Source organism: Petaurus breviceps, unplaced genomic scaffold (assembly GCF_028583685.1).
Source record: "Petaurus breviceps papuanus isolate PSGF00001 unplaced genomic scaffold, PetGlider_PUasm1.0 90804, whole genome shotgun sequence".
Lineage (NCBI taxonomy): Eukaryota > Metazoa > Chordata > Mammalia > Diprotodontia > Petauridae > Petaurus > Petaurus breviceps.
The window spans coordinates 2,379,020-2,399,094 of NW_027187348.1; the positions used below are offsets into that span (position 1 = coordinate 2,379,020).

General features: G+C 42.6%; 1 protein-coding gene across 1 annotated transcript in view; it reads left to right on the forward strand.

Moving 5' to 3' along the window:
- GRIK4 (glutamate ionotropic receptor kainate type subunit 4) overlaps positions 1-20,075 on the forward strand; it is a 287,881-nt gene that overhangs the window by 125,820 nt on the left and 141,986 nt on the right. Inside the window, exons 7-8 of the mRNA XM_069070250.1 lie at positions 8,597-8,704; positions 11,564-11,767. Of these exons, the coding sequence (XP_068926351.1) occupies positions 8,597-8,704; positions 11,564-11,767 (312 nt within the window). The remainder of the gene's footprint in view (positions 1-8,596; positions 8,705-11,563; positions 11,768-20,075) is intronic.

A 20,075-nucleotide genomic window follows, 5' to 3' on the forward strand; every position in this document is an offset into this window, starting at 1 on the left:
GAGGACGAGAAGGAAGAGACGAGGGAAGGAAAAGGGAGAGGGGGAAAGAGAAGGGAAGAGAAAGAGAAGGAAGGGAGGAAGAGGAAAAGGAGGGGAGAGACAGAGAGAGACAGAGAGAGACAGAGACAGAGAGGGAGGGGGTAAGAGGGGAGGGAGGAAGGAGGGAGGGAAGAAAGAAAGGAAGGAAGGGAGGAAGGAAAAGAGGGAGGAGGAAAAGAAAGAAAAATTTATTAATTGCCTACTATTATGTGTTGCTAAGCACTTTAAAAATATTATTTGTTCCTCATAACAACCAAGGGACATAGGTATTATCATTACCTTGATTTTATAGGTGAGGAAACCAAGGCATTCAGAAGTGAAGTGATTTTCCAAGAGTCACATATCTAGGAAATGTCTGACACTACTACTATCCCTTTCACATTATCAGGGTGAGGGGTGTGGTGCCCAGACAATCTAGAAAATCCATGTAAATGTTTTTGGCCTCCCCTTTGGACCAGAGAAGAAGTCTGAATTTTTATGTTATTAAAAGATAAAATATAGGTATATTATGTAATACTATACCTATATTTTATGCATTTCTGAGTTTCTAAACTTTCTTCTGCAAAACTCCCCCAAAATTTCCATTTAATTTCCTATGCTAACCTGCAATATATCACAACTGTGATGGGGAAAGTTGTAATGTGGAAGGGATAACTGTAGATCTGAACTCAGGTCTTCCTGATGTTATGCTTAGTGTTCTATCTGCTGCACTGCCTAGCTGCCTCAGACCACCTAGCTGCCTCTAGACATCATATGATATTAGAGCCAGAAGGAACCTTAGAAGTCATCTTATCCAACCTTCTCATTTTACAGAGAAAGAAACCAAGGCCCAAAGAGTGGAAGGGACTTGCCCAAGATCACTAGCTAATTAGTGGCGTAATGGATTTGAGCTCCAGTTTGGCAAACCCTGTTTGCCTTCTGTGTTGTATTATTTTCTAGGCTCTCTGGGGATAGAAACTAGTCTCTTAATTTCAAAGGAATAGTAAATTTGCTCTGGACCTTTTTGGCAACTTGTAGTCTTAAAGAATTGCCCAGAGCACTGAGAAATTAAGTTACCTGCCTGGGGTCACAAAGCCAGCATGAATCAGAAGCAAGATTTGTACCCAGGTCTCCTTGGCTCTGAGGCCAAATCTCTGTCTGTTACAGCTCCATGGCCAGACACAAGTAAGCAACATGTGACTCTTTGGGGACCTGGTGAAGAAACAGAGTGAGAGAGAATTGGGATTGGTAGCTTTTGAGCCCTAAATGGCTCTAAAGTCTCTGGTGAACTCTTCTAGATTGAAGAAGAGGCAGAAAAAAGTGTGAGGAAGAGGCAACAACTTATACACCAGCTATGCATGGTAGGGGGCAGAGGTGAGAAGAGATTGGGAGGCAGGTGATGGAGATCTCAATAGAACACAACACTCCACATCATCATTCACCAGCTGAATCTCTTGCTAATCACAGGTGCATGTTTGGCCAATAAACTCCTCCCATTCCATCCTCTGAGCAGAGTGAATGATCCTCTGTCTCCTAAATCTCCTGGTTCTGCCTCTGCCTAGACTTTGGCTTCTTGCTTCAGCTGCTTTTCAACAACTAGAATGGAGGGTAGTTGCAGGCTGGGGATTAGTGGGAGAATCACATCATTGAGCCTAATTAGTGCACCAGTTTCTTTCAGGCTAACAAGAGGGGAGGGAGGAAAATTCATTTCCTGGCTGTGGTTTGGGGGCACTAATTGGCCTCCCTGCCATGTGCCTAGGGGAAGATGCATCACTCAGAGTACATTATGATCCTGCTCAGGCAGGTTCATACACTGGTAAAGACTTCTTACCTAGAGATGCAAGGAAACAGTTACTAGAACAAAGCAAAGGGTCGATTTCAACCTACATTGGATTCCCTAGGTTGGGGGGACTATGTGGTGACAATGAGGAATGGGGGAGGCAGGAGGAAGGCACAGAGCAATGAGATGATACTTTGTTTTTGGTCTACATGGTGACAGACTGAAGGTTGGGAAAACAAAAAGTTTAGTCTTCAATTCATCCAACAATTATTAAGCCCCTGCTGTGTGCAAGGTATTAGGGGAGAGACAGAGATAGGGATGGCATGGCCTCTGCCCTCAAGGATCTGACAACTCCCTGGAGGGATGATAAAGGTATAAGGAAGATGCATGGAGTGGTCCAGGCAAGATGCTAGATGAAATCTGAAGAGGAAGAGATGACTCTAATCTGGGGTGAGCAGTGGGGAAGGTGAGGTATTAAAGAAGGCTTTCCTGGAGAGGTGGCCCCTGAGTTTAGCCTTGAAAGAAGGAAGGAGGTGATGAATCCAGATGAAAGGATGTGGAGGTGGGGTAGTGGCAGGATCCCTTCCAGACATGGAGGGCACAAGGACCAAAGGCAAAGAGAAATGAGAGAGCAGGATGAGAGCAGGGGATTGTCCAATACATGAGGAGTTCTAGTGTGAGACTAGGGTGGATAAAGATTTATTAGTTCAGGTTGTGGGAGGCCTTGAATGTCAAGGTCAGGAGATTAAACTGGTAGACCAAGGGGAGCCACTAAAGGTGTTTTGAGTATAAGAGTAACATGATGCATTTTGAAGGTTACTTGGGCAGCACTGGGAAGCCTGGATTAGAGGGGATCAACTGAAGGTAGGAAGATTAATTAGGGGACCAATATAATCTAGAGATAAGAGACAGAACTCATAAAGCAGCTGGAGGGCCTGGCTCATCTTGCCCCAGGCACAAGAACACCTAGGCCCACCCTCATTGCTGATTATGTCAGCCTTTCACACTGCTCAGTCTCACAATTCTACCAAATGCTAGCCTCCTTATTTTATAGACAGGGAAACTGAGGCACAAAATCCCACAGCCGTTAGACTGTGAGCTCCTGAATGACGGGGAGTGTTTGTTTTTGCCTGTCTTTGTATTCCCAGCCCTCAGCTTAGTACATGGCACCAAGGAAGTCACCTAATAAATGCTCGTTGACTCAAGACAGTTTTCCTCAGGGCCACATGGAGAATCAGAACCAGAAATACCAGACTTCTTAGACAAATGTTAGAAGTCTGAGAATCAGTTCCTAGTCCTCCTCCTCCAGCTTGCCCACTCTGGTTGAGTGGATTGTGGCTCCCTCTAAACCCAAGTAGCAATCATGCACCTTTCTTGCTGTATCTGTCTGAAAGAGAGATGAGAAAAGGGAAATGCAGCCACTAACGTTAGCCTGGCTGGCCCTCTAATCCAGAGCATCAGGTCCCAGGGCACAGGAGCCAAGCCTCATTTGTGCTTTTTTGTGGTACCCAGATGACCAGTTGGTATGAAAAAATGGCAGGTGCAGACCTAAGAATTAAACCACATTCTGTTTCCATAGCCTTGGTCTCCAAGGAGGCATATAGACTTTGCACAGCCAGGAACTTTAATCCTAGAGGCATCCCTGAATTGTGAGCAATCAGGCAGGAGCTGGGGCAGAGGCATTTTTCCAGGCTGTGTCATCCCAACTTAACAAAGGATGAGAATTGCCATTGGAAAGGAGTAGAAAGAGATGGGGAGGAGAATGGATCTGGGCAGGCTGACACTAAATACTTAAAGCTAGATGGCCCAGTAGATAGAGTGCCTGGCCTAGAGTCAGGAAGACTCATCTTTCTGTGTTCAAATATGGCCTCAGCTGCTTACTAGCTGTGTGACCCTGGGCTAGTCATTTAAGCCTGTTTGCCTCAGTTTCCTCATCTGTAAAATGATCTGGAAAAAGAAATGGTAAGTCATACCAGCATCTTTGCAAAAAAAACAACCCAAAACCCAGATGGGGTCACAAAGAGTCAGACGTGACTGAAAATGACCGAAACAATAGGTATAATTATAGATAATCTTCTGACAGAAATATTTTTAGACCACAACTCAAATATTATCTAGTATAATACTGAAACAGTGTGGGTGGGCAGGGAGGAATGCAAATGCTTCTCCCCATTTTGTAGGTATGGAAACTGAGGGGTAGAAGAGAAAAGTAATTACATCCATGACCACACAATGACTCATAGAATTAGAGCCTCCCAAAGTTAGAAGAACCCTGAAAGGTCGTCTAGAACAGTGCTTCTTAACTGTGGGTGGAAACAAAAAAAAATCGGCAACAGTAAAAGGTTTCTGAACATGAAACACCAGAAATTAATTAGAAATCAAACTTATCATGTATCTGAGGTGTTTCTGGCAGCTCTTGCCAGTGTTACATCGAATAACTTCACTGCAGCCTTGGTTCTGAACACACAGCATGTGCACTTTGCACTGTGCGTGCCCTCAGGCTATGCAACACCTACTGAATGCTGCCAAAATGGGAAAAGGAATCCAGTGGAAAAAAAATTAAGAAGCTCTGGCCTAGTTCACTTGAGGCATGCAGCCCTGCTCTGACCTTCCTGACAAGTAGACACCCCGTCTGTGACCAAATGCCTCCAATTCAAGGCCAAGATAAAATGTGGGCATACTTCATTCTTACTGCAAATTCAGTATATACCTAGACCTGGTACCTAGAAGTCCTCTACTCAAGTGAGCTCAGAGCTGGGAACTTAATGTTCCAGCACTAGTGAAGATCCATGAGGCAGCCTGGTCTCCCAGGAAGAGCTGAGTTCAAGTTCTGTTTCTGATACATATAGTCACCGAGAGTCTCTGAGAGTCTAAGTTATAACCAACTTGCCAATTCACATGGGTGAAGGGAGATTCAATACCAGGCACGGCCCACACTGATTAAATCACAAGTCTAGATTTTTTTAAAGATTATCCAGCTGCCTGGGAAGGGTTATGCTTTAGCATGCTTCAGAGTGTTTAGATAAGAACCTCCCCAGAGCACACTGGAAGAACCCTTGGTGCCTAGCAACCAAGGGCTTGGGGCCCTGGGACTGTCTTTTTTGTTCTCCTAAAAGAATGTATATAAAAACCTTATGATGTGGAGGAAGTTTACAACCACATATATGTCTCCTTACACTGAGGGCATGTTTTCTGCCTTTTTTGTACCCCCAGTGCTTAGCACAAGACCTCCCCTTAGTAGGCAGTTTGTGGTGGTTGTTGTTCAGCCTTGGTGACCCCATTTGGGGTTTTTTTGGCAAAGATACTAGAGTGGTTTGCCATTTCCTTCTTCAGCTCTTTTTACAGATGAGGAAACTGAGGCAAACAGGATGGAGTGACTTGCCCAGGGTCACACAGCTAGTAAGTGTCTGAGGTCAAATTTGAACTCTGGTCTTCCTAACTCCAGGCCTGGCCAGCTCTATCCATTGCTCCACCTAGCTGTAGGTGCTTAATAAATGTTTATTGATTGATTGAGCCCCAACTCCAACTCACACCTACCTTAATATGGCCTATATCCTCAGCTTTAATGGCCATAATACTGGGATCTGGGCCATACCAGATATATCAAGGCTGTGACTATTTTTTGGTAAGGTTCATGGCATATCAAGTCTTATATGCAATATCTTAGTTCAGACTTAGAAAAGGACTATGCCTAGCAGGTGAGGAGATAAGGATGAAAGAGACTCAAATGAATAGAGGGAGTGACCAGAACTTTGTCTCAAGTGGCCAATAAGGTGGGGGGAGGGGACTCAGCAACCATCCCCCAGCCCTGAGTGATGCTTCTGGACTCCAAAGCAGTCTGCTCATCTCCTGGGGCTGCCCATTCCCCCTTTGTCCTCCCCATTTCTGGTCCCTCCTCTGCATCCCCTCTTTCTGGATGTATTGGAGTCCAGCCATGCCGCAGGGCCTAGAGATGGACTCTGCTGACATTCTGTCCCCTCTTCCAGTGTCACTGCTCCTGACCTAGTTATAGTTCCTTCTATGTACCTGCACCCCTATCCCCCAGATGAATCTTCCTCAAATGCTATGCCCTTTGGTTACTACTCTGTCCCATGAACAGGAAAGAGATTCTATAACTAGGTAATTTGGGGGTGCATAAGAGGGAGCAGAAGTCACTAAAAACAATGTTAGCAGTAGGGCCATCTCAAGTGATGGCAAACATCAACAATTTAGGAGACCCCAGGCTGCACGTTACTCATGTGGAGAATGGCTTCATCCTCTTTTTCGCTGGGTTGTATACAGAGCTCTTCTCTTGAAAATTCCCAGAGCTATCCATGCAGGATTTTATAACCTCAGCCTTCATAACAGAGCCCTGAGCACTGATGATATGTGGCACAGGACTAGGATTTGGGGAGGAAGAAACATGTCTCATTTTCAAATGGGGTGGGAGAAGGTCACGGACTCTGAAGTTTGGAGAAGAAAGACTGTTCAAAGTCACATGAAGAAGATACCTGGGAAAAGGACTCAGGAGGCCCCTGGATCTGTCCTCAGCATTATTCTGTTCAACATTTTTATCAATGACTTAGTCAAAGTCATAGATAGTGTACTTGTCACATTTGTGGATGACAGACAAAATGCAAAGAATAGTAAGATGTTGGATGACAGCATCAGTATCCAAAAAGATCTTGACAGGCTAGAATGATGGGCTGACTCTAATAAGATGAAATTTAATAGAGCTACATGTAAGGTCTTACTCTTGAGTTCAAAAAAACCAGCTGTACAGAGACACAGAGATGTAACTAGCTAATATTTCCTGTGGAAAAGCTTGGGGTTGGGGGAAGGAGGAGGGTGGACTGGAAACTCAACATGAGTCAATAGTATGGCATAGAATCCTAAAAAGATTGATAGCATGGATGGCATAGTGGAGAGAGAGCTAACTTCAAAGCTGGGAGCTGGGTTCAAGTGCTGCCTCTGATAAATGCTGGCTGAGTGAGTGACCCAGGGAGGAAGTCACTTAACTTCTCGGTTCTTTGGGCAACTCTCTAAGCAGCAGAACAGGGACTGATCTACTTTAGTTGATGAAGTGCCCTTGCCTGGGGTTTCCTCATAGCAATGAAATCACAGGTCCATTCTCTACCCCATAATATGATTTTAGACTGTATTAGATTGATACTGCAGAAGTATAGTGTCCAGAACAATGGAGTATTTAATGCTCAATTCTTCCCTGGTTTGGCCACCACTAAAGCATTATGTTAAATTCTTAATGCCTTATCTTGGGAGTGACTTTGAGGAGCTACAGCAAATCCAGAGAAGAGAGTCATTAAAACCATACCCTAAGAAGATAGCTCAAGGATAGCTCTCAAGGTGAGGTGGATAGAGCACTGGGCTTGGAATCAGGAAGACTCTTCAAGTGTTTAAATCTGGCCTCTGACACTTACTAGCTGTGTGACCCTGGGCAAGTCACTTAACCCCGTCTGGCTCAGTTCCTCATCTGTAAAATGAGCTGGAAAAGGAATTGGCAAACCATTCCAGTATCTTTGCCAAGAAAACCTCAAAATGGGGTCCTAAAGAGTCAGACATGACTGAAATGACTGAACAACAAAAAAGAGAATAGCTAAAAAAAAATTAGGCATGTTAAGCCTGGAAAAGAGACCATTTGGAGCAGGGGAGGATGAGAAGGAATGAGATAGATGTCTCCAAATATTTAAAGGCTGCCATGTTGAAGAGAGAGTCAGCTCCCCCTCCCCAACACTTGCCTCCTGTAATAAGGAATCATAACAATGGGTGGAAATTACAGAGATTGGTTTTGGCTCAAAATGAAAGGAAATGTACTATTAATTAATGCTGCTTCAACCTGGACATTGCTGGAAGTCTTCAAGCTGGGTTTGAATGACCTCTTGTCAAGGATGTTATAAACATCCTGTTCAGCTGTGGGATGGACTAAATGGGTTCTGAGATTTGGTCCAACTTGTTAATGATTCTGTGATTCCTGCTCGTTGGTCCAGAAGCCTCATCTCCCATACCAATGGGAGAAGGGTTTGGTTTTTTTTGGGGGGGGGTTGTTTGGGGTTTTTTTGGTGGCAAAATGAAAGCCAGAAGGTGACCTAACAAGTCTTTTAAATGTTGTTGCATGAGAAAAGGTAACCAGCTGTTCTCTATCTTGGATGAGATCAGAGCAAGAGGAAGTAGGTTAATACAACAACCTGAAGAGTTTAGGTTAGACATCAGAAGGACTTCCTGATGTGATTCATTTAGAAAGGCTCCTTGAGGTAGGTTGTGGGCCTCCCCTAGATGTCTTTGTAAAGTGGGTTGATAATGATAGTTACATTCACATACAGAAGGATGGACTGAACAAGTTCCTATAGTCTTTTCTTGTCCTGTGATGCTATTACCAAGTTTTTCCCTGTTCTTTTATATAAGAACCTGACAAAAGCACTTTCCATGTCTCTTTCTTGGTTTTCTTTTCCCTCAAAGTTCTCCTGTCCTTTTTCTTTTATCTTCATATGTTTGCAGGTACCCTGAATCTTCCCCCAAAATTCCCACCCCCTTCCCCACCTGGTCTTTTGTTCATTTCCAACATATTAATTCTGGTCCATATCCCTCACCTTTCTCTCCATGCATTGAATGCACTTCTGCCTGAGGGCAGAGAAATGGCCTCTCAAGTGTCTCCCAGGCACAGAAATCTGTGATACTCTATTTATCTCCTGACCCCAATGCCCTAAAAATATTCACAGTTCTCCAGGTTCCCCCAGATCATTGCCTCCTCGGGAAAAAACTACCCCCAATGTCTTCCCAGTCCTCTCCTATTGATCTCCTCAGATCGGCCAGTGGCATGTGTCAGAAGGCCTCAGCATGGACAACCATCTCTCCTCCTCCAACATCTCCGACAGCCTCTTCAACACCACCCTGGTCGTCACCACCATCCTGGTAAGCCAGGTCTCAGCCTCTACCTCTCCTTTCTTGGTATCCCCAGTTTCCTAGGAGGGTTTGTCCCTCAGGGCTAATCAGTCACAAAATTCCTGGTGAACAGCCAATCCCAGTTCTAATCATAGCACTGAGGCCAATTGATGACAGTGTAATTAAAGTCAAGTTGCTGTTTCATTTGGAAATACTATTTGATGGGTTCCAAGGCACCTGGGGAGGAAGGCTAGAGTGGGGAGGTGGTACCATTGATAAATGCCTCTGGAAAACACAACTAGAATGCCCAAACAGCTGCTTGCTACAAGGAGAATGTGGACTTGTGGCACAATGGGCAGTCCAGATGGGGAGGGACCCGATCTTCCTAAACAGCTCTATGTCCCTAGACATTCTGCCCAGTTCAGTGCCCCTATAATACTAGGACAAGAAGGGCTTCCACAGTGGGTGATTGAATATGTGGGAGCAAGCCTGCCTTGTTGGTGACTTTCTGGGTTGGGAAATGGAGAGAAGTAACTGGGCACAGTGACCCATGGGTTGATATATGGGGTACATGCCTAGCCTTATTTGGGGACCCATTTCACCATGCTCTTATGAGTCATGGGATATATTTGCATCCCTCACACCTATGGAAGTATTAACCAGGCTATCTTAGTGATTATCTAACAAGGAAGGTGAAATATTTGAAGACATTAGCTATCTGACATTTTTTGTGGTATTTAGATTATAACCCATGAATCTCCCAGACATGATTCATTATTCTTTCTTTCATTCATTCAATAAATATTTCTTAGGCACCTACTGTGTGCCCAACCTATTGCTAAGCACTGGCCCCTTTCCCCCTGAAAAAATGCTGGCAACACCAGTCCTTCCCAATAATTGGGAAATGTTTGATAATTCTGAGAGAGTCTCTGGATCTCCCAAGAGGTGAAGTGAGCCAGGATTGTTTTATCTTTTGTCATCGTATCCCTAGCAACCCATATAGTGCCTGGCTGACGGTAAGTGTTTAATAGATGCTTGTTAATTGATTGATTGCTCAAGGTCACACAGGGCAGCACATAGTAGACCCAAGATTTGAACCTGAATCACCTGACTCCAAATCCACAACTCTCTCCACTCATCTTTTAATAACAATGACCTATACAAATATGTCCCTAAAATTCAGTACACATCTGAGTAGGGTCCCATGCTTGAACTGCCAGTCAGTGTGTGCTTAGGGAAAGCAAATTTATTGATTGGTTGATTTCAGCCAAGTAAAACAGCATATGGGAGGGAAATCTGCTGGAGGAAAGAAACAAATATATCATATCCCAAAGTCAAATAGTGGTGGCCTTTAGCTTGGTTGATGTTTTGGATGTTTCCTGACATAATTAATAAAGGTTTGTTGAATGAATGAATGAACATGAATAATGGAAATATAGTGAGGACTCAGATATTTTTCACAAAGAACCACCTTGCAAGTTATTGACCCCATTATGTTTTTCTTATCCCCCCCCACTGCCCACCACTACCTCTATCCACTATCTCTCCTCTACCACATATAAACTCACACAGGCTATGTGTTAAATACATTTACTTTGAAAATTAAAGAAAACATTAAATTAATTTAGAAGGACAGAAATTTTAACAGAATTTCATGACACACCTTAAGATTCATTTTAATTCAATTCCACAAACATTCATTAAGCATTGTACTTAGGACACTATGCATTGGAGGTGTCAAACACACAGCCCCACCAGCAGCACGAGACTCACTACACTCCAAAGTGCTGCCAAACCAGATGAAAATGTAAGTGGGAAATATTTAACAAAATAAATGAAGTACAATAAAGCATAGATACTGTTAATATGTGTTTTTCTAAGTCAGTTTGCAGCTTACAGGAATCCTCATGTACCAGTTTAGGAAGCCCTTCTCCATTTGAGTTTGGTGTAACTGCTTTGGAATACAAAGACAAAAAATAAAGCAATAACTGCCCTCAACTGGCTAACATTCTACTCAGACAATCCTTCTTAAAGGATTGACTGAATGTGCCCAGCACTGTGCTAGACATTATGCAGGATATAGAAAAAATACAGCGGTACTTGGCACAGGCACAAAAATCGACCATGTGCCAGGGCATAAAAACCTCACAATCCAGTGTAGAAAGGCAGAACTATTAAATGCCTAATTTTCAGATCATGATGTAATAAAAATTATATGTAATAAAGGACCATGGAAAGGTAGAGTAAAAACTAACTGGAAACTAAATAATTTAATCCTAAAGAATGAATGGGTCAGACAAGGATATAGGAGAAATATGACATAGATGCTGCCCTTGTGGAATTTGCAGGTTAGTTGAGGAGATAAGATTTGTATATAGTCCAACTGGGGAGAGACAGAACTAGTACTCTCAAGGCAGGGAACTGAAGGGACAGCCTATGTGATGCTGACTTAGAGTGCTAAGAGACTTCAGGCAAGGGAGAGGTTAATCAGAGAAGGCTTCACGGAGGAAGTGGGAGTTCAAACTGGCCTTGAAGGATTGGTAAGATTTAGGCAAATGGAGGGGATGGGCAAGGGAGGATATTTTAAGTGTATGAAAAAGCTTGAGTAAAGGGCCAGAGATGGAAATAATCAGGACACACATGGGAGAAAAAGGAGGGTTTTGACCCATTCCCACAGTCATAGCCCATGCTTTGGACCTTGTCATCATTCAGTGTCCATCTCTAAAATCTCACCTTCAGAGCTTCCCCACTCTGACCACCACCTCCTTATGTTCCACCCCAATTCCTCTCCCCAGTTGCTTGTCCCTACCCTTCTTGAGTCTTGCCAAGTGTGTGCTATTGAGATGCCAGGGCTAACATGAGAATGACAGCTGCCTAGTTTCGCTGCAGGAGAACCCATACTTAATGCTGAAGGGGAACCACCAAGAAATGGAAGGCAATGACCGATATGAAGGCTTCTGCGTGGACATGCTTAAGGAACTCTCGGAGATTCTACGGTTCAACTATAAGATTCGCCTGGTTGGGGATGGAGTATATGGTGTGCCTGAGGCCAACGGCACTTGGACAGGAATGGTCGGAGAGCTGATTGCTCGGGTAAGAAAGGGACTGTGGGTGGCTCAGACGTAGGTGATGGGTAAAGGGAAATTGGGGTTTACATTCATAGTCAGCAGGCACTACCTGTCATAATCAATGGTATTCTTTATTTCTTTATTTGGAATATTTTATTTATGCTTTGGTGGTGGTATTGTTTTTATTATATCACTGTTATTCTCATAAGTCCTCTTAAAGGGTTTGTACCTTCTTTGTATCAAAGAAAAAGCATTAAGCAAACAAACCAACTCATTAACCATGTCTGAATGTACCTCACATCCTTAGTTCCTCTTCTCTAACAAGAGAGGGAAAATATGTTTCATCATCTATCCCCCGAAATCAAGATTGGTGATCATGTTAATCTGAATTCTAATACATTTCAGTATTTTCCTTTCAGATGTTGTAGCCATTGTTCTCTTTTCATGGTTATGCTCTCTTTGCTCTGCATCAGTTCATTCAATATTCTCCAAGTTTCTCTGAAGTCTTCTTAAGTTACTATTTCTTATTCCACTAAATCAATGAACTATTCTATTAATATTCCATGAAAATAATCTATTGGAGTTTGTTCAGCCATCCCCTGATCAGTGGGCATTGACGTTTCCAATAACTTGCTCATGAAAAATGTCACTATGAATATTTTGGCATATGACCTTTCACTATCTTTGACATCTTTGTAGTTTAATAGTAAGTAAATTTTTATGGGACCTTAGTTATCCAGAATGTTCTGAAAAATAGTAGGGCCTTATTAAATGTTTCTCAATCCAGGAAATATTGGAAAATCCAATCTCATTGCTTCTCCAACCGAAAATCAATTTCCTTGATCATAACTCAAATTGGGCTAATTTGCTATTTATAAGAACCTCTTAAGCAAGAGGGAGCAACTAATGGGCAGATAATAAGCTTGAGGACTTTGGATCAGATGAATGAGCCGTACTTATTTTGTTGCTTGCATTATTTTTTCATCTCTATTATCCTTATATAGCCGAGGTAGTCAAGGACAAGAAGTATGGACAGACACTTGGATGGTCACGTAGATCTTAAGGACTAATGTGCAAGATGGGATTAAAATTCCAACACATCATAGACGGCAAGACAAAGGGATTGTATAAAAGCAAGTGAGACTACAGGGAAATCTAAATATTCTTGGTACAAGTACAAGGTTAAATAGTTTTTTTTAAAGGTCTTTCTGCCAAAAGAAAATGACCAATTCATTGTTAATCCTGGAACAAGATTAGAATCATAGACTTTAAAAGTAGAAGGGAGTTGATAGAATTCATCAGTCATAGGACTGGAAGAGGGAACTTTCGTTGTCACCTAGTATGCCTCCTCATTTTACAGAGGAGTGGAGAAGAGAAATTGAGACCCAAATCAGTTGAGACTTGTTACTGAGTGTTAGAATTGGAACTAGAACCTAAGCCTCCTGGATCCCAAAATTTGTTATTATTTTTGTTCAGTCATTTCAGTCATATACAAGACTTCGTGACTCCATTTGGGGTTAAAGTGGTTTGCCATTTCCTTCTCCAGCTCTTTTTACAGATGAGGAAACTGAGGCAAACAAATGAAGTGACTTGCCTAGGGTCATGTAACTACTAAGTGTCTGAGGCTGGATTTGAACTCAGGTCTTCCTGACTCCAGATCCCACACTCTATCCATTGAGTCACCTAGCTGCCCAAACTAGCAGTCTTTATTATTGTGATCAAGCTTTTCAGTTTTTGCCTGTATGTAGGTATGTGTTTACCTTAAGTTTAAGATAGATGACAGTAACTCAGAAGAGACAACATAACTGTGGGAGTCAGGATCTCCAGGTTCTTTCATGTGCTGAAGGATAAAATTGTAACAGTCCCCTCCTCTCTCTGGGCCTCAGTTTCCCAATGGAATGATGAGGCAGCATCATGCAAGGGATCAAGCATTTAAATAGGGAGTCAGGAAGAAGAGCTGGGTTAAAATCCCACTTCAGACACTTACTGCCAGTGCGACCCTAAGCAAGGCATTTAACCTCTCTTAAACTCAGTTTCCTCATTTGTATAAAGAAGATAATAATATTTTATAGCACTTACCTCACAGAATTATATTAAGGACCAAAGGATTTAATATATACACAGTGTTTTGCAAACCTCAAAGCAAAATGCATGTCGATATAAATAATAATAAATAAGTATCATTATTGTTGTTGTTAATGATGTTGCTATTGTGATCCCTAACTTTTGCTCATGACCTCACATCAGGAAGCAGTTTACCATTAAAAGCAGTCGTGAGATTAGACCTTGTGTTCTGGCTGGGAGAAGAGTGAAACATGAAGCCAATAAAGCGTCCTAATTTGCAAATTATGGGTGGCAATGTGGTACTGCTCATGCATGGAGAGAGAGGCCCAGCCCTCGTGCCAATAAGAGCAGCAGCTTTGCAAAACACAGACTTACAAATCAGCTACAAAAGTCCTGGGGAGCACTGGAGGAAAACGCAATGGGAGGCAGAGTTGGGGAGGGGGGTTGCGAAAGTATCTGCGGGGAACCTCAGACTGTCTTTGAGATTCCAGCTCACCCCCTGCCAGTGAATACATAGGCATTACTAGAGGAGGATTTGCTGTTTTTCCTTTTCTGATTAAAGATTCCCTGCTGGGAATTTTTCCTGCCCATGTGTAGAATCCACAGTAGGGATGGAGTCCAGTGGCTCAATCAAGGGTGGGGGACCTCGAGGCTGCAGGTTCCTCACCCCCGAGCTAGATCACAGGAGGGTGAGACACAGGATCTCCCACCCTCTTCTGCTGATCTACTTGGCCGTCTGCATCCTAACCCTGGAGTCCTCTGAGTGTCCTATATGAAGATGGGCTTAAAAGGATGGACTAGATGACCTCTGGAGAAGACTTTGAAGTGACAAATTCTATACTTGTGGGAGAAATTCATACCCTCTCCTTCTGAAAGTTTGCGTGAATCATAGCAGCTCCTTAGAGCAAGGCTCAATGATTGACTATACCAGTGGAGGAGAGTTTGAGTGGAGACCCTGTTGAGTGACATCAAGAAGTCAGCTTGAGACCTTCAACTATGCCACAGACAAACTACCAGTGTTAATGATCCACATGGAGTTCATCCAAGGTTGAACACAGCCTCTGAGTGTCATGAGGCCTGATTCTCTACTTTATAGGGAGTAAATGATCTGAACACATTGAATTCAAGAAGTTGGGTCAAAATGGAGGATCCATGCAGAGCAAGGTAGTTGCCAACTTGCACCAGCTATACAAGGGCCATATGCCTCCTAAGATATCCTCTCAGGGAAGAGCAACAATCCTTAAACCTTGGATCTGACACTTTCCTACCCTGCATGCGTAACCAGAAGCAGTGAAATTGGCCACAGTTACAGAATAAATTCTAACAAATAATATAGAAAGGAACCAATCACAGGATGTTAGAGTAGCTGTTCATCCTTCATTTAGAAGAGAACCAGTGACATTTATTAAGCTTTTATTCTGTGCTAGGCACTGAGGATACAAAGAAAGTTTAAAAAAAGATTCCTACCATCAAGAAGCTTGCCTTCCATTTGGGGAGACAACACATAAACAACCGGTACATGATATTGTTCATCCTTTATTTTATGTAGAGGACCAATGATGTTATGGGGTGATGTTGTGACTTGTGGTGAATTGTATTAAAGTGAGGCAAAGTTGCACAAAGTAGTCAGCCTCACTCGCTCTTCCTGAGTCGTCAAAGTCCAGTGGCAGGACAAAAGTCAAGGTGATTGGCAATGAACCAGGATGCAGTGGATGACCTTGACATCTTCAGTGCCTGACCAAACTCTAAGCACTTCACAGTGCCTGCTTCAGACAAATTGTAGAGATCACAGACTTCTTGTTGTTAAATTGAAGGGACCTCAGAAATCATCTATTCTAACCCCCTCATTTTGCAGATGTGGAAAATGAAGGCCAAGTTAAATGACATACCCAAGTTCTCATGTTTGGGAAGTGGCAAAGCCAAGAACAGAATCTAGTTTTCTGGCTCCCAGGTCAAATGCAGGATTGTTTCTCCTTGTGAAGCTCCATGAGGGCATGGGCCACATCATAGCTAAATTCTGTGTTTCCCTTAAGGTCTGGAACATTGTTCTGTGCACAGCAGTTACTCTAATACGATTTGGTTGAATTGAATTTGTCTTACCAAATTCTGTGAATGAATGAAAAATACACGTTTTAAATGTTTACTAGATGGCAAGCACCTTGCTAAACCCTGGGGATACATACAGAAAAAGTTAAATAGACCTTCATTCAAAGGAGCTCATATTCTAATTAAAGGAGACAACACATAAAAGTTCAGTTTCAGGGCAGACAGAAAGGCCTAGTGATCCTTCGTTTCACCAGGAAGAATGGAGCTGTTGACCACCATCTCAGTCAAAGTCTGTGGGCAGTCAAGCAGTCAAGAGTCAGACAAGGGGGAATCCCTTGTGGTACTGTTCTTCCATATCCCCACATCCAAGGTCCCAAGATTCCTGGAAAGAATATTGGATGACTCAACATGATGGGAAGGGAGTTAGAGGAAAGGCTAGGAAGATAAGATACACCCAGTGATGCCACCTTGGCCATCCCAAATGAATGTGGGGTGAGGGTTCAGAAGATAATCTTTGAATATCTTAGAGATACAAAATTTCATGATGGAAAAAGTGCTGGACCTACTGTCAGGAGACTTGGTTTTGAATTCCAATTACATTATTTCCCAGCTGGGTCACTATGGCCAGGTTATTTCACCTCCATGAATCTGTTTCCTCATGTGTAAAAGAGGAATAATCATACTTGCACTTACTTGCACTGTCTCCTTCAATCAGTCAATAAGTATTTGTTAAATACCGGCTATGTTCCAGTATTGGGGATACATGTGCCAAAAATAAAACACATTTCTCCTTTCAGCTCTACTTAACAAAGAACTTACATCATGATGGGAGAGACATCAAGTGCATATAAAACATAGAGATTACAAACATATACAAAATAGTTAGGTACAAGGTCACTAAGATTATTTGGGAGGGAGAGAAGTAAGAGTTGGGGAGGGGAGGAGCCAGGAAAGACTTCACAGAGAAGATGGTGCCTGAGCTGAATCTTAAAGAAAGAAGTCTTAATAAGAGAAGAGATAAGGAGGAAGCATATTACAGGCACGGAGATCAGCCAGTGCAATTGCATGGAGATAGGAAGTGGATTGTCATGAGCGGGGAAAGAGAGAAGTTAGTCTGGATAGATGGTAGAGTATAAGAGGGGGAGTGATACCCAATGAGCCTGAAGAGATAGATTGGGGACAGGCTGTGCAGGGCTTTAAAAGCTAAACTGAGGAATTTATATTTTATCCTAGAGTCAATAGAAAGTCCCTAGAGTCAGTTGAGCATAGGAGTCACATGGCTGAATCTACACTTGAGGAAAATTGCTTGGCTGCAATATATAGAATGGACTAGAGGGGGGAGAGTCTTGAAGGGAGACCAATTTGGAAGTTGTTGAGATAATCTAAACAAGAAGTGAATGAGGGCTTGAACTAAAGTGGTAGCTGTATGAGTGGAGAGAAGGGGTCATATGTGAGAGAGGTTGTGAGCACAGAAACCGCAAGGTCTGGCAACTGATTGAATACATGGGGTGAGGGAGAGTGAGGAGTCCAGGATAATGTTTTTTCACAGGTTTGCTATAAGAAAATCTATTTGTAAGCCTTAAAGTGCTATAGAAATGAGTCATTATTGTTTCAAAAAAAATTGGAAATGTTAATTCACACCTTTTTCCTCTCTCATAATAGGGAAGGCTCAGCTTGTTCTTCACTGCATAATGGACCTGGGACCAGTGCAGTCTGAATGAGACTAAAAAGAGGATTTCTATCTTGTGAATGCTTGTTGACCACTATAAATTGACTCATGCATGCAGTGAAATGATAGTTTGTCTGTTGAGGGTTAAGGGCAGAGGAAGCAAAGGCAATGGATGAAGGAAGGCTATTGGGAAATATTATGATCTTGGCTAGGCTACCCGAAATAACCCCCAGAGTGTACAACTAGAGGAGTGTATTTGAAAGGGAAAATTACTTGACTTGTCAAATTAAGATAACAAACATTTATTACACACTTACAATGCGCCAGGCACTGTGCTCAGCACTGGGGAAGCAAAGATAGGTTTAAAAAAACAGCCTTTGCCCTCAAGGCTCTCACATTCTAATGGAGGAGACAACATAATGACTATGTATAAACAAGATACATACAGGATAAATTGGAAATCATCTCAGAGGAAAGACTATAACCTTAATGGTGACTGAGAAAGGATTCTTGCAAAAGGTAAGATTTTAGCTCAGATTGGAAGGAAGCCAAGGAAACCAGAGGTAGAGGTGAGGAGGGAGAAAACTCCAGGCATGCGGGACAGTGAGTGAAAATGCATAAAATAAGGTGTCATGTCCAAGGAACAGCGTGAATGACAGTCACTGGATCAGATGCGGAGAGGAATAAATGTATAAGACTAGACAGATAAGAAGGGACTGTAATGAAGGGCAATAAAAAGCCAAACAGAGGATTTTATGTTTGATCCTGGAGGGAATAGGAACCCACTGGAGTTTACTGACTAGTGACTGGGGGTATCATGGTCAAACTGTGCTTCAGGAATATTACTGTGAGTAGAGGATAGACTGGAGAGGTAAAGACTTGAGGCAGGGAGACCAAACCAACAGGCTTCAATAATCCAGTAATGAGGTGATGAGGGCCTGCCCCAGGGTAATAGCAGTATTAGAGGAGAGAAGAGGATGTATACGAGAGATGTTGAAAGAGTAGAATCCACAAGACTTGGCAACATATTGGCTGGGGAAGGGGAGATGTGTAAGAGAGAGTAGAATCAAGGATGGAACCTCTGTGGTGAGCCTGGGTGTCTGGAAGAATTGTGCCCTCAACAAAAATATGGAAGTTAGAAGAGGGAAAGATTTGGGGGAAAGATAGTGAGATATGTTCCTTATAAGAAAGTCTTGAAAGGGAGAATTTAAGTGCATAGAATCTTGGAATTCTTTCAATTTTGAAATCCGGTGATTTTTTGTTGGTCGTCAGCCTTCTTGACCTCTCTGCACCGTTTGATCACTGTCTGCTCTTGGTCTCTGTGGCACTCTGCATCTCTGTGACTCCTCCTGCTTAATCTTCCATCGAGATCTTGAAAATCAGAAATGTTAGCAAGTCTTAGCCTTTCCCTTGACTACAATACTCTAAGTTTCATGAAGGCAAGGTCTGTGTCCTATTGAGTCTTTGTCTATCCTATCCCTTGGTCCAGTGTTTTATCCAAAGTAAACATTCAATAAATGTTTACTGAATTGAGTATAACTTGAACTGAGCTTGAATGGAGATGATTTTAATGTAGAACTAGAAAAGGAATTTAGAAACCATCTACCTCAACCTTCTCATTGGGTGACAAAATTGAGGTCCAGAGAAGGAAAGTGTTTTGCCTAAGGTCATTTATATAAAAAGTTGTAGATCTCAGGTTTGAATCTAGGTCCCCTGACTCTAAGTTCACTGCCTAAGCCTAATTCCAGTATACCACATGACCTTTCACATATTAGATTATATAAATCATAGAGGCAAAGTAATGGCCTGGATGACCTCCAGAGGGCCCCCTCCTTCATGCTATTGCTCTTCCTGGTGATGGATCCCCTACCATTTTGTTATCAGAAGATAACCCAGGACTGCAGAGTTATTCAAACTGAAGAGTAGTAATTGTTAAATAGCTTCTAAGCATATTTCCTACATATGTATGAAAAGCACTGGAGCATTTCTTGTGGCACAGAAACCATTAGAAAAGAAGGGTGCTGTTGCTGGACAGATAGATCCATATATAGTGGGTCAAATGGTTGAGCCGGTTCCTCCAGGCAATGTTTCTGACTGCTGGAGATGTTGGTTGCTTTGGGAGGCAGCTCATGTTTGAATTTGTTCTTTGCCCATAATCAAATCCTTCACAGCTCAGTGAACTCTGGGCCCGGCCAGTTATTGTGTTGTACCCACACAATTCCATTCCCTTGCCTGGAATATCCTACTCCCTTCTTCAGTAATCCAAGGCAATACTATCTTTCAGTGTTCACAGAGGAAGTCACCAGTTTCTCTGTTCCTCACTATCTTTTCAGCATATATTTTCACTAGATTCATTTGCATTTCTTATGTTTCTGTTAAGTCTTTTTATGTGTACATGTACTGGTTCCTCCATTAGACTGTGAGCTCTCTGGAAGCATTAAATAGCAGAAAGAGCACTAGTCCTAAAGCCGGAGGACTTGGGTTTGTATCCTGATTCTGCTGCTTATTAGGAAGGAAGGAAGGAAGGAAGGAAGGAAGGAAGGAAGGAAGGAAG